The sequence below is a fragment of the Haliotis rufescens genome, unplaced genomic scaffold, assembly GCF_023055435.1.
Source record: "Haliotis rufescens isolate VD_foot unplaced genomic scaffold, xgHalRufe1.0.p SCAF_2, whole genome shotgun sequence".
Lineage (NCBI taxonomy): Eukaryota > Metazoa > Mollusca > Gastropoda > Lepetellida > Haliotidae > Haliotis > Haliotis rufescens.
This window is the reverse complement of record NW_025963890.1, coordinates 16709758-16722462: the sequence shown is the minus strand read 5'-3', so window position 1 is coordinate 16722462 and position 12705 is coordinate 16709758. Positions and strand designations below refer to the sequence as shown.

The following is a 12705-nucleotide window of genomic DNA, read 5'->3' as shown; positions in this document are numbered from 1 at the left end:
ACACGAGCAGGACAATGGCACGAGATCTTGTTGGCAGTTAGGCGACGTCGGACTGTACGATCACTGATGGCACGCTGGTTGTTGCAAATGGTTTGCCGAGCTGGTACAGTGGCCATTCGGAATCGGTTCTGCGGGTGTTGGCGTATCATGAACCGATCTTGTCTAGGAGTAGTGACTCTAGGACGACCACTACGCGGTCGGTCGTCAATGGTGTTGGTGTTGTTGTGGCGATGTTGCAAACGATATATCGTTCTGACGTTGACATTGAATGTATTTGCAACGACCTGTGCACTCTTCCGATCGCTTGTTGTCTCTCATTTCCTGATAATTTTGACATGGCTGATTGATCGAAATAACGAAAGACAGCTTAACAGTTTTGGGCGTCTTTTATAACCATACCATCCACGATATGCACGTGCATCATGTTTTTGACAAGACTTTTCCGCAACTGAGTCCCATTGCACTTTTGTAGGCTGCGTTTGGGCAGAGCACTCCATTTTAAACTCAATTGTTAAATGGACTTTAAGGCAACAAAAAGAAGCAGTAGAATGATAAATGAGTTTATTGACCACAGAACATGTAACTGCCAGTGTCTGTTAAGTTTTATCACTATTTTCAGAAGTGACGTTTCTTTTGCCTTTAAGTGTAGTTACAATGACAGTAGTAGACGAGCTGACGCTTTGATATACTCATTACAACTACCATCCAAGCCACAGGCTTTGTTACTTTTGAGATCACTGATTGCTGATAAAACCTCATCTTCCGTAACCACGCTGTTTAATAAGTCATGTCAAAATGCTTCACAGTAAGCAATAGAATGACTATTATTATGTTCATCCTTACCGTCATTTTGAAATATTCATAGAACCTTCTTAAATCTATGTTATTTTCAGTTTTTCTTACATCGAAAGATATTAGTAGATTCCAGCATGTTTTCGGATCAGCTGACCTCATAGGAAGTAATTTATCGGTATTTTTTTCTTGTACGCTTTATAAGTACTCTTTAGCCTTACCCTGTGTTCCCCGGTAAACTCGCCAAAACGAAAGTTTGTATTTTGTTTGAATCGCCCATATTGACGTTTTCTCTTATGGTAAAGTTTTCGCCTGTGTTTAATTTTTCATTAAACCATGGCTGTTGATGTTAATACTTTTTTTTATGTGTGCATCATCAACACTGTTCCAGGCCGTTTATGGACCCCTTTGGTTTGTCCGGGTCTATGCGAGGTAGGGAAATTGCATTCAACCAGGGACAGAAGTTATTTTACTTCGTGTCACGACTATGTAGTAATAAACAATGCATTTAGATGGACTAGATGCAATTTTGTAGCCATACAAGGCAGACTTAATTATAAGCCATTATGCCACAAGAGGTAGTTTCGTGGAACAGACTCACGAATATAGGTGACGTCACACGAACTATCACGTTGCCAAATCGAAACAGGTGATTTAGAACGTGTTCACATTTTGTTTTTTGCACATTAAACAAACAGTCGGTAAGATCAGTGGCGATATGCGTTAATTCACACAGCAATAACGTATATCTTTACGGTTGTATGCTGTATCGCATACAACATATACAATATGATCAATCTCACTGTATACTGACCGAAATATACAAAAGGCTTGTACATTACACTGCTTTGCGCCAATAAATGGGGGAAGAAAGACCCGAGTAGCTCTGTGAAACTCAATCGCAGGGGTACGACTATGGTGTTAACAAACCAATTCGAGCCAACAATCAGCGTATCCTGAAGTGGCGAAGGGAAGCAACTCTTCAGAGCGAATTGCCGTTCCCTAGAGAGAGAGAAATATTTTCAGGATCTATTCATTGAGCCATTCATATATTTTTCACTGCTCTTTTGCCTGTTACGTCATCGGACTCTGTTTAGGCGGATAATCGAGACTGGTTATTGTCTGTCGTTGACGTCTTATATATATATGATTATGGAAAGGATTTGGCTCTTTTATTCAGAAAAATGTCCCATATAAGGCCCTCTACAAACTGAAGCTTTCATTCGCGTTTTCATAAAACAGTATTGGTGAAATGTACATGTTCAGTTAATACGAAATATACTGATGAAAGTGACGTTGTCAGATATCAGTATATGGTGTTTCTGTGCTTGGCTTGATGCTTGATGTTTAACGTCGCACTCAGCAATACTCCAACTATATGATCGAGAGTCTAAACAAGATTAACCAGTGATTATACATCTCATCCTGTTCAATCTCAGTTGCCAGAAATTGACACGCTAACAAGTCAGACAAGCAAGCGATCGGGGGTCCCTACCCGGAGCCGTAAACAGGCTTGGTCTCAAGACAGAACAGTCAGCACATATACAACATATCTGTAAAGAGTTTTTGACACTGTACATTCCTGGTTTATGTGAATACCAAATTGTACAGGAAACACCTTAAGATTGTTATCCCCAAACTGTACAGTATCAGGTCCATGGTCTGGAGTGAGAGAGTTGGGTTTAACGCCGCTTTTAACAGTATTCCAGTTATATCACGGCGTGTCAGCTTAATGTGGGTGGAAAGCCCGAAGTGATGCAGGTCTCAGACGTTTACCACTTCGGTGAAACCCACGAGCACGGGTATGGTGCTGACAAACCTAGAAACATAATCGGGGCGAACCGGGATTCGAACCCACAATCATAGGTTTCTGGCGTGCCCAAGGGACGCAACTGTGCACTGCGAATCGCGGCGCCTTAGACGACTGGGCCACCCGTGCCCCCCCCCCCCCCCCCCCATGGTCTGGAACACCGTAATGGCGAATTGTTGATTTATTAAATCTAATTTTTAAACCACTTCATTCGTGTTTTATACATTCTAATCCAAGACTTGTTGGGGTTAGAATTGGTCTTCAGCAACCCATGCTTGTCGTAAGAGGCGACTAACAGGACCGGGTGGTCATGCTCGCTGACTTGATTGATGTCATCGTATCCCAATTGCGTAGACCGATGCCCATGATGTCAATCACTGGATTTTCTGGTCCAGACTTGTTGATATACAGACCGCCGTCATATATAACAGGACTTTTGCTGAGTTTGGCGTTAAAGAAAGAAAGAAACAAGCAAATGAAACAAAACCGTGTGTCATACATTCGCCAATTGTAAACACTTGGGTCGGGGAAAAACCTCGGTCGTTATCCTGAACGTGTAATGTAACAAAACCTATATTCAGCTGTTACATAATGGCCTTAAAAAAGCTTGTCCTTTTTCTAACCGGTTTTGATATGAGAATAAAGATCGATACATACAGCTTGTAATGTGTGTGTGTATTGTTTCCCAGACCGATCGCGTTGACTGTTGCTGATCCTCACTAAGAGCCAATACGGAACAGAATAGCGACAGAAAGGACTAGAGAATTATGATTTCTATGACATGCTCCTTATGACGCAAAATTAACACCAGTTTACTTGTTCCGATGTGGATGAGGCTATGTGGATGAGGCTGTGTGGATGACCGCATCACATGCAGGTGTTAACTATAAAGCTTGGTCATAATTAAACGGACTCAACGTCATCGGTGGGTCGGGTCAGCGATTGTGCTCCAACCATTTTCACAGGCGAGATTGTTGAATATGTTTAAACAGTCTACATAACATAAATCAAACCTGTAAATACTTTGGAAATACAAAGAGACAAATATTGATAACAAACTGCATAGTTGAACATAATGCTTCAAGGGGAAGGAGAAATGGCTGAAATCGAAAATGCTATGCATATATGACACGGATTTCGGTACGCTTGAAATCTGGTATGATTGGTGTAGATTTATTTAATAAAATTAACAGAGTTGGTTTGTTAGTGTAGCAACCATACCAGCAACGTTATGAGGCAATCGATAACACATGTAGAGGGTATACGTGTTGCCGTGCACCGACAAGATAGCGTGGTTGACAAGCGTTAGGGTAGTACCTGAGCTGAGCTCTGTTACGTTTGAGATAAGTAGGTGTTAAATATACTGAAATCAGTTACAACTTACAGTAAAGTACGGTTATAACGAACTCAAAGGGTCTACTAATTTTAGTTCGTTATAACCGTAGTTCGTTATAAGCATATATACAGCATAACTACAGCAAATAGTCGGGACCAAAAGAGTAAGTTCGTTATATCCGTCAGTTCGTTATAAGCGTGTTCGTTATAACCGTAGTTTACTGTATTAGCATAGATATATATAATGTCACATGATGACCAAACCGAAACGCTAACGTAGTAAAAAGATGAGATGAGACCGATACCGACATAACACTGGGATATACACCCAATCAGGTGATGTCAATGAACAACACGGCCACTGGTAGCCTTGTGCGACAGTCTGTGGACACGTGGTACTCTCCCAACGCCCCAGTACGCACATGCAAACCCACCTAATTTCAGACACGTCAGCAATGATGGCGAAAACTTGACAAAAGTGACTATCGGCTGGCCAAGATGGATGTCATCAAACATTGCTAGACTGGATATCAAGGTGGAAGGGTTTGATTCTGTGAAGATGCGTGTTGATGAGTTCGAGAACTGCGTGAAGTTTATCGATGGAAGATTCGACGTGTGGGCAGCTAAAAAAAAAAACACCAAGAGAAGCAGAACTAAAAACACTCGGACAAAAGTACAAGTGATCAAGCACCTGCTCTGACAGAGCTGAAAATTGAGAACTTGAAACTAAAAGAAAGTTGACATGAGATGGAGATAAAACAATATGCTAGTATTCACCCTCAGTGGTTAACGTTACTGATTTGGGAGGTTACACTCGCTAATAGAAATTATGATAAGGATGTAAACAATTATTCAAAGGTGACACTGGTGTTGCTGAATGTGTAAATATTGTAATAATGTATACTCTGTGAGTCAAGTTGTCTAGAAAATGTTTTATTATTAATCAAGATTTTGTTTTTGTGGATGGGTTGGTTGGTTTGTTGTTTAACGCCGCACTCAGCAATATTCCAGCTATATGACGGCGGTCTGTAAATAATCGAGTCTGGACCAGACAATCCAGTGATTGATGTCATGAGCATCGATCCACGCAATTGGGATCGATTACATGCATCAACCAAGTCAGCGAGCCTGACCACCCGATGCCGTTAGTCGCCTTTTACGACAAGCATAGTCACCTTTTACGGCAAGCATGGGTTGCTGAAGACCTATTCTACCCCGGAATCTTCACGGAAATGGGTATATGCCACTTGAATGCTCAAGGTATTTAACAGAGGGCATTCATAATTGATAACGCTATCAATATCTGACTATATTTGTTGCATTGATGGGATATTTTAATACCAGAACAGGTAGTTTGATCGACTACTATATATTTCATGACTTTATAATTAAAGAGTTCAATCTAGAGGACGAAAATATAAATTTAGATATCAACCCCGAAACTACCCTTGAAAATAGGACTACTATGCAACAAAGAAAGACTGAAAGACTAGGAGGTCAACCTGACTTCCCACAGTGAACATGTACAGTCTAGTCGATCAAACTGCCTTCGTATTGATTGACTCTGAACGTGCAATGTATGGGGTTAGGCGAGATAGGGCTGACAGATTTACTCCGACTGTAAACAAGTTTAAAGGTTTTAAAAAGCAAAAGGTCACAAAGCGTATTTTTAAACCTGGTACTGGGTGGTATGAAATCCGGGCCCGGTTTGTTCTCAACATCGGCAATCGCAGTCGGCGGTCAGCTGGTATAAATTATTACTCCGAATGTAAAACATGCGAGTTTTCGCTTAATACTTTATTTTCTTTATTAACTAATTGCTGCTCCTAAATACTGCCGATGTCCCGAAGGGAGATGCCAATAATTTGTGTCGCTGTGCTACAGATTTTGAAGAGCTTGTTTTTGTTGCGAACAGACATGTTTCCTCGCCTAGTGAAGTTAAAAATCTCAATACTTAAAATAAATGTTTTATATAAATGGACATGATGGCAGGGACAATTTCATGTCAAACGTCATATATGGCATTGAATGTACCCTTTGTGGATAGATTTATGTTGGAGAGACACAACAGAAATTATCGACACGAGTCAGCCATCATAGATCCGGCATCAAAAGAAATATTTCCTATTGTGTCTACCAACATTTCAATTCTGAAAATCACTCAATCATTTGCATGAAAGTTAGAATATTCGAGAAAATATACCATCCCTCCAATAGCCTTAAACGCAGTCGACCTTATAGAATATACAGGGAAAATCATTGGTTTCCACTGTTGTGCACAGCAATGCCATATGGATGACATGGCAAAATATAAGGCGCTGGCAGTCTTTCTAACCAACGAACTGCCAACGTACAGTATATGTAACATATGTAACATAACCATAATATGTAAGCATCACTCCATTAATTGTTTGATCAAAGAACTTGGTATAAATGACGGATATCAGATAATGCCACATTTAAGGCCAGTATGTTAACTGAGGAAGGAATCTGCCAATACCCTGCATGAGTACTATCAACTTTTGACTTGACATTAATCCATACCTCTTTTGTACTGGATTCCAAAGCTCCATAAAAACCACACAAAAAGAGATATATTGCTGGGTCCAGCACATGTACCACCAAATCCCTGGCTCAAAGACTAACCGTAATTCTTAATCCAATCAAGGAAGGACTTTCTTTATAGTCACAGAAAGTATTTAACACAAGTGGAATTAATACGATGTGGATTCTCAAAAACAGGACTTACACCACATATGGAATAGTGAAAAGGTGTTGAAGAAAAAGCGGAAAACGGGAAAAGAGTATTACTTGGTACGTTGGCCATCAAGTTTTGATTTGTTGGAAGAAGAAAGTCAAGTGCAAAACATTCAGTGAACACGTATTGTCATATTGGACAAGTATATGGTCCTTAACAGCTCAGATTCCAAAGTCAATTTTGAAACCACACCATACCGCTTCCATGTCAAAATATCACTTCGTTCACATTTTGAAATTGTGGATGGTAGCCCTGGATGAATTAAGATTTGGAAAAGTGGATCTGAAAAAGTCCGTCAACCATCAATTTGGCACCCGTTTTATTACAAATATTTTCTATCAAACACACAGTCCCACAAAAGTAACTCACCTACAGTGGGCCATGAATTCAATTACTTTTATAAACTCCACCTCTACCATTATGGAAGTTTTCTATATGTTGTGGTATCATTGACTTTACAGTATTGCTTCAAAAGCAGTTTACCAACCCGAATTGAAAAGGTAAATGATGAGAGTCTTGGAATTTCAATCATTCAGTCACAATATGGCCTGTATGATCAGCAATATTTCGAAATCAAATGTTTTATCATCTGGTTTGGCACCCATATTGGACAAGTGAACAAAGTCTTACGATAATTTATCGAAGAGTTTAAATTATACGAATGTTTGTTTGGTTATACGACAACCATAGTAGCGTGCATGTGTTGTTACATATGTCATCTGTGCCATCCTGTTCTAGAAGCTTTAGAAATGTACTGTTGATTGCGTTAAAGTCATTACAATTGTTCGCGCATTCATTCACTCGAGTCAGAACATGTATATATCATCCATCGCAAGCTATTGATGTCAGATGACAGACTTAGTGTGGGTCTCCTGGGCCAATGGGCCTCAGTGCCCATTAATAATACCTTTGGGCAGAATTGCAAAACGAAAAAAAGTTAAGAAGTCAAATTAAACCGGTGGCTGTGACAAAGACACTTTGTCTGCCATTTCACACACAGTGCACACAAGACGCACAGCGTCATGGTACGAAGCGTACGCCATAAATGTATGGAAATAATAACAACATAACCCTTTCCATAAGCATAAGAAAGCATATGTCATTTTACGATTCCGACTACCAGTATATCCTAATCATATGTGGTAGTTATTATTATATGCAGATAATTACACATATATTTCAAGTTTAGTAAGACCCTGTTCATATGCACAATAATACCTTCGTACGTAATTATTCCACAGGTGTAAATTTACTCAACTACGTCAATAGTATATTAACGCAGACATATCATGTGTATTTTTAATCATGCCACATTTGACCATCGGAATAGAGGAATATGGTTTGGTGATAAAGTGTTGTGGTTGATAAGTTTGATGAGCAGCAATGGATTGAACACTTCCAATTGAAGGAAGAAACCCCTTGTCGAGAGTTCCAAGGCATCAAGTATGTCAACCCGTTGATGTTGAGGACCAAATCTGAGCTAGCAATATACTGGTCATCTGTTCAACAGTCGAAATCCCTCCCCCAATCTCCATAATTCAACTGCTCACATTTGTAATCTTGCTCTGCGTCCATATGACAAAAATAAACACGAGGCAAATATAAATGGAGAAATACATTTACACTAACTCTTGACAAAGTGTAGCTTTGCATATGTGGCATATTTACTTGGTTATGTAATAGCGTCCATATGCACAATTTACACACCTGTGTCATTTTACATACCAATGTAATATAATTACATATACGTGTAATTGTGTGCGTATTAACAGGGTCTTACGGTGGATATATTTGGCATTTAAAAATCCGGTAATATGATTCATGAACATGATCATCGTCTTTTCAGGGGTATCATTTTCCTATCCCTATTTGCGTTTGTTTCAAATGTGGACACACCGGTTTTTGATTCTATGACGGCACGAATAGTGCTGAATGTGGTGTTGAAATGAAAATGAACATCCTGTGAAAACATTACATGAAAAGGATTCTATAAAAAAATCGTTTCATTTCAGACACTTCAGCACGCCTCGGAAATCTGTGTTATGGAGTTCAAGCAGAAGCTTAAGATTGTGCTGTTTGCCACCATACTCCTTGTGATTGTTTGTCTGCTGACCTCTCAGCAAAACCGCACCTTTCTGGTGTTGAATAAAAATTGGACAAAACAAATTGGGGAACAAGTACGACATAATGATGAACAAACCCATGGACAATGTCCTGTCTCTGTTTTAATGGACGGGCATTGGAAGGCACATCCTCGGTCTCCATCGGAAGACACAGAGGCCGACAATATGCTAGGAGTTCAATTTCCCGGATTTAAAGATCTTCTAAATTTCCAAAGATCTAATGGACAATGTGGAAATGTCACTCATCTGCAATATCAAAGGATAAGAGCTCTGTGTCATCCTAAAGGACCAACCCCTTGCTGTTACCAGAATACATGTACTAAGAAGTCGGTGGAGGAATGTGTATGTCCGAATTGTTATGACATCAGACAACAAAAACTCGCTGAATATTCTTCATGGCTTCCTTCTAAACCATCATGTTCTGTTCACTCTTACACACGGGGAGAAATATGTGACATCTTGAAAGGTAGTACAATCCATTTTGTTGGAGATTCTCTGATGCGGCATATGTATTATGTTCTTCTGCAAAAACTAGGCGTTCCCTTAAGAGATATATTCGAGCCTCAAGCACCAAAAGGTAAGTCACGGTTTCTTTTCAGGAGGTACCGTATTCGACATGATAAGCGCCCAGGGCGCTCTCAAATTAGAAATAGGTGGCTCCTTTTAGAATATTATTTTGGAGAAAAAAGTTGAAAGATCGTAAATTTCGTGGTTTATGCTGACAGCCTGAAATATTTATATACGACAGATATATTTTTCCAGAATTTAATTTATATAATTAAGGATACATATAACACACGTATTATACACGAATAAATAGGTCTTGTGTACATTCAACAATCGGAAGGGGTGCTAATTGGGATTGTTCACTAGCCAATATATAAGAAAATATCGCCATGGGCGCTTATTAGTGCGGGGTTCTTATTACGTCGAATGCAGTAAGTGTGAATACTTCGTGTGTAACATACAATTTTAGGGGTTTGTTTCAAATATACTATTTGAAGCACCTTTGTTGTCTGGTATATATCTGTAGAATGTACAATGACCAATTTTGTTTCCAAATCTTCAAAATCAAAAGATGAATAACAACATTCTATAACAATGATCAGAAGGTGAAATGAGGGTTCTGTCGGATCCTTAAGATCTATGTGGTGTATTTGTGGTTATGGAAATATAATACATATTAATAATAATACCCATTGCACTATATATCATATATTTTTTATTTCCATTTTGTCACGTGTAAACAAACTCTGCTGACATTCATGAAACCTCCAATGAACTATACACATTGTGTACTATTGACATTGTTTCATTACAGATGAGTGTCAGTTCCATGGTATATTTGCAGAACGCTCATGTCTCCGTTATGTAAAATCTCCAAGAACGGTTTGTGACGGAAATAAGCTTCTCTCCTACACGAGTTATTTCTACAGTCAGAATGGACCGCAGCTTTACCAAGATACTCTTAAAATGCTGCAAAAACCCAAAACACTTCTCTTCACCGGAATAGGGTACCATGTCCATTTCAATCACGAGTCGGTATGTACACAGTATATCAAACCTATTGCCCAGTTGTTGCAGGACAAAAAGTCAAGATGGCCAAAGTTACTTTGGCTTGAAGTTAACGCACCAGGGTTTGTTCGAGCTCCAAAAGATTATGACAAGGTGGTCGCTGATGTGAAAGTATTCAAAAAGAAGTTAGAAGAGTGTCTTCAATCATATAAAACTCCAATTCTGAAGACATATAATATGTCCTCTGATCTTCTCAGTTTTGACGGTGTGCACTACGGATTTGGCTTCAACTCCATGAAAATTAACCTTCTTCTAAGTTTCTTAAGGGAGTGGCGTGAAAGCGGCGACTGGTAGTTGCATGCAGTATTGTATTTGTATATTTCTGCTCTACTTACGTTATAGTAAATGACTGTAATCGAAACAAAAACCATGAGAAAAAAAAATTGTGCGGGAGTGGGAAGGGATGACACGCATTTACATATGATACCCTAGCTTCACAAGCTGCTGTTGATGAGATATTCTGTAGTGACATTGCATCTGCTTTCAGATCAGCAAATATGGATCGTATGTCAGCATGGGAAATATCAAGTGCTTCTCCTTTATCTTCTGTTGATAATAATGAAGTTGTTATTAATATAAAGATATATCCACGTGTATAGAGTATTTGTTTTCGACACTGGGGCTTTACAAAAATACGCACTGCACTCCTATCATAGATAATTTCAGTCTTGATACGTTTATTAGAACAGAGAACATCTATCTCTGATTAAGAGGTAAAAAGTAATTGTACACAGTGTACCGTATTTTCGTGCATATGACACTTTTTCACATCTGATGCCACTTTATATGAGCATTTCCTACTATTATAATATTTTGATTTGGTTGTTAAGGTAAAATTATTAATAATGGTTGACATATAGTGTTTGTAATTTTTTTAATAGGCTTTAGGGTGGGACATCCAAACACCTCCCCATCCCCCTGAAGTTACAAATGTCCCAAGTGGAACCCCCTTTTAAACTGCCCCTGGTTTAAAGTCCCGCCTTGCGAGCTTGTATTGGAAACTGCAGCCTTCGATCAATGATGGCAGCAAGGAAAAATTCTACATAACCTGTTATAGAGAACAGAATATATATGTCTTATCTGGGCAAATTTAAGGTAAATGTTCTCTCATCATAGAATATATATTTTATTTTTATTCCATTGAATAAAATAATATCAGTCACTTTACATGGTGAATGAATGATTATTGACATTTTGTGATTTTTTGTTTCATAAAAACATGAAAGACGTATATGTAATGGAATCTTGGCTTTATCGAATGTTAACCGGTTTCGCTACTGTGAAGGGTCCTTTCTTGGCTATTGGGAGGCCACGCAGCTGGCTGTTTCCATTATATCGGAAGGCTGCTACATACTTCCTAAGTTTACATTACAACTTTCATGTCCGTGTACATTCTGAAATTACCTTACAACTTTCATGTCAGTGTACATTCTGAAATTACTTCAGAATTTTTAATGTTATTGTAAGTCATTCACCATTTTTAAAATTTAATTCCAATTATTTATCAGTCGCATAACTGTCTGTTACATAATTTGACCGCAGCGCACCAGTGCTGTAACTTCACATACCAGAGCAAACTATTACATATCTTTCGTTATTAAATCATTAACAGACTTCAGAATTTTACAACGGTTTTGCCTTTAGTACTGTTGTCATCTTGTTCATCTGCTGGGTAGAAGCAGTGGTTCAATTTCGGAGCAAAGTGGTTCACAACATTGCGAAAGTCTTCCAGCGGGAAGGTCTAGTAGTCTCCACCATGTTTAGGGCTAATTAGTGGTTCAATGAACCAAGTGTCAAACTTCACACAAAAATAACTCCAAGTCATTTAAAATATGCAAATTATTCAATGTTAATACTGAATCTGTAAGTGAACAATAACCTCAAAATTAGGGATATGTCTCTCCTTACCTCACATGCTGAAGTATAAATGGCCTTGGGTTTTTGGTAGTTGTGAAATGATCAGCAAATAAAACAAACTGTCTTGATCAATTCTCCCTCTTGGTCCATATAAGATGTCTAAGATACCACCGGCAAAATATATATATATAAAACCATATAGAAGTATTCTTTGAGTGAGTTTTTTAACTTCATATTTTGTAGGGGGCACGGGTGGCCCAGTCGTCAAAGGCGACGCGATTCGCTGTGCAGAGTTGCGTCCCTTGGGCACGTCAGAAACCAATGGTTGTGGGTTCGAATCCCGGTTCGCCCCGATTATGTTCCTAGGTTTGTCAGCACCATACCCGTGCTCGTGGGTTTCACCGAAGAGGTAAACGTCTGAGACCTGCATCACTTCGGTCTTTCCTCCCACATTA

General features: G+C 39.0%; 1 protein-coding gene across 1 annotated transcript; it reads left to right on the top strand.

The window, feature by feature from the left end:
- Positions 1-3294: 3294 nt before the first annotated feature.
- Positions 3295-11538, top strand: LOC124135677. The gene is made up of 3 exons (XM_046501118.2): positions 3295-3567; positions 8708-9395; positions 10140-11538. The coding sequence occupies exons 2-3, from the start codon at positions 8738-8740 to the stop codon at positions 10685-10687; spliced, it is 1206 nt and encodes a 401-aa protein (XP_046357074.2). The 5' UTR covers positions 3295-3567; positions 8708-8737; the 3' UTR covers positions 10688-11538.
- The last annotated feature ends 1167 nt before the right edge of the window (positions 11539-12705 follow it).

What these genes read in the sequence shown, in the direction of transcription:
- LOC124135677 (XM_046501118.2), top strand. Translation starts at nt 8,738, where the DNA reads ATGGAGTTCAAGCAGAAGCTTAAGATTGTGCTGTTTGCCACCATACTC. An exon ending in CGAGCCTCAAGCACCAAAAG is followed by an intron (nt 9,396 to 10,139) that starts GTAAGTCACGGT and finishes GTTTCATTACAG; the next exon opens with ATGAGTGTCAGTTCCATGGT.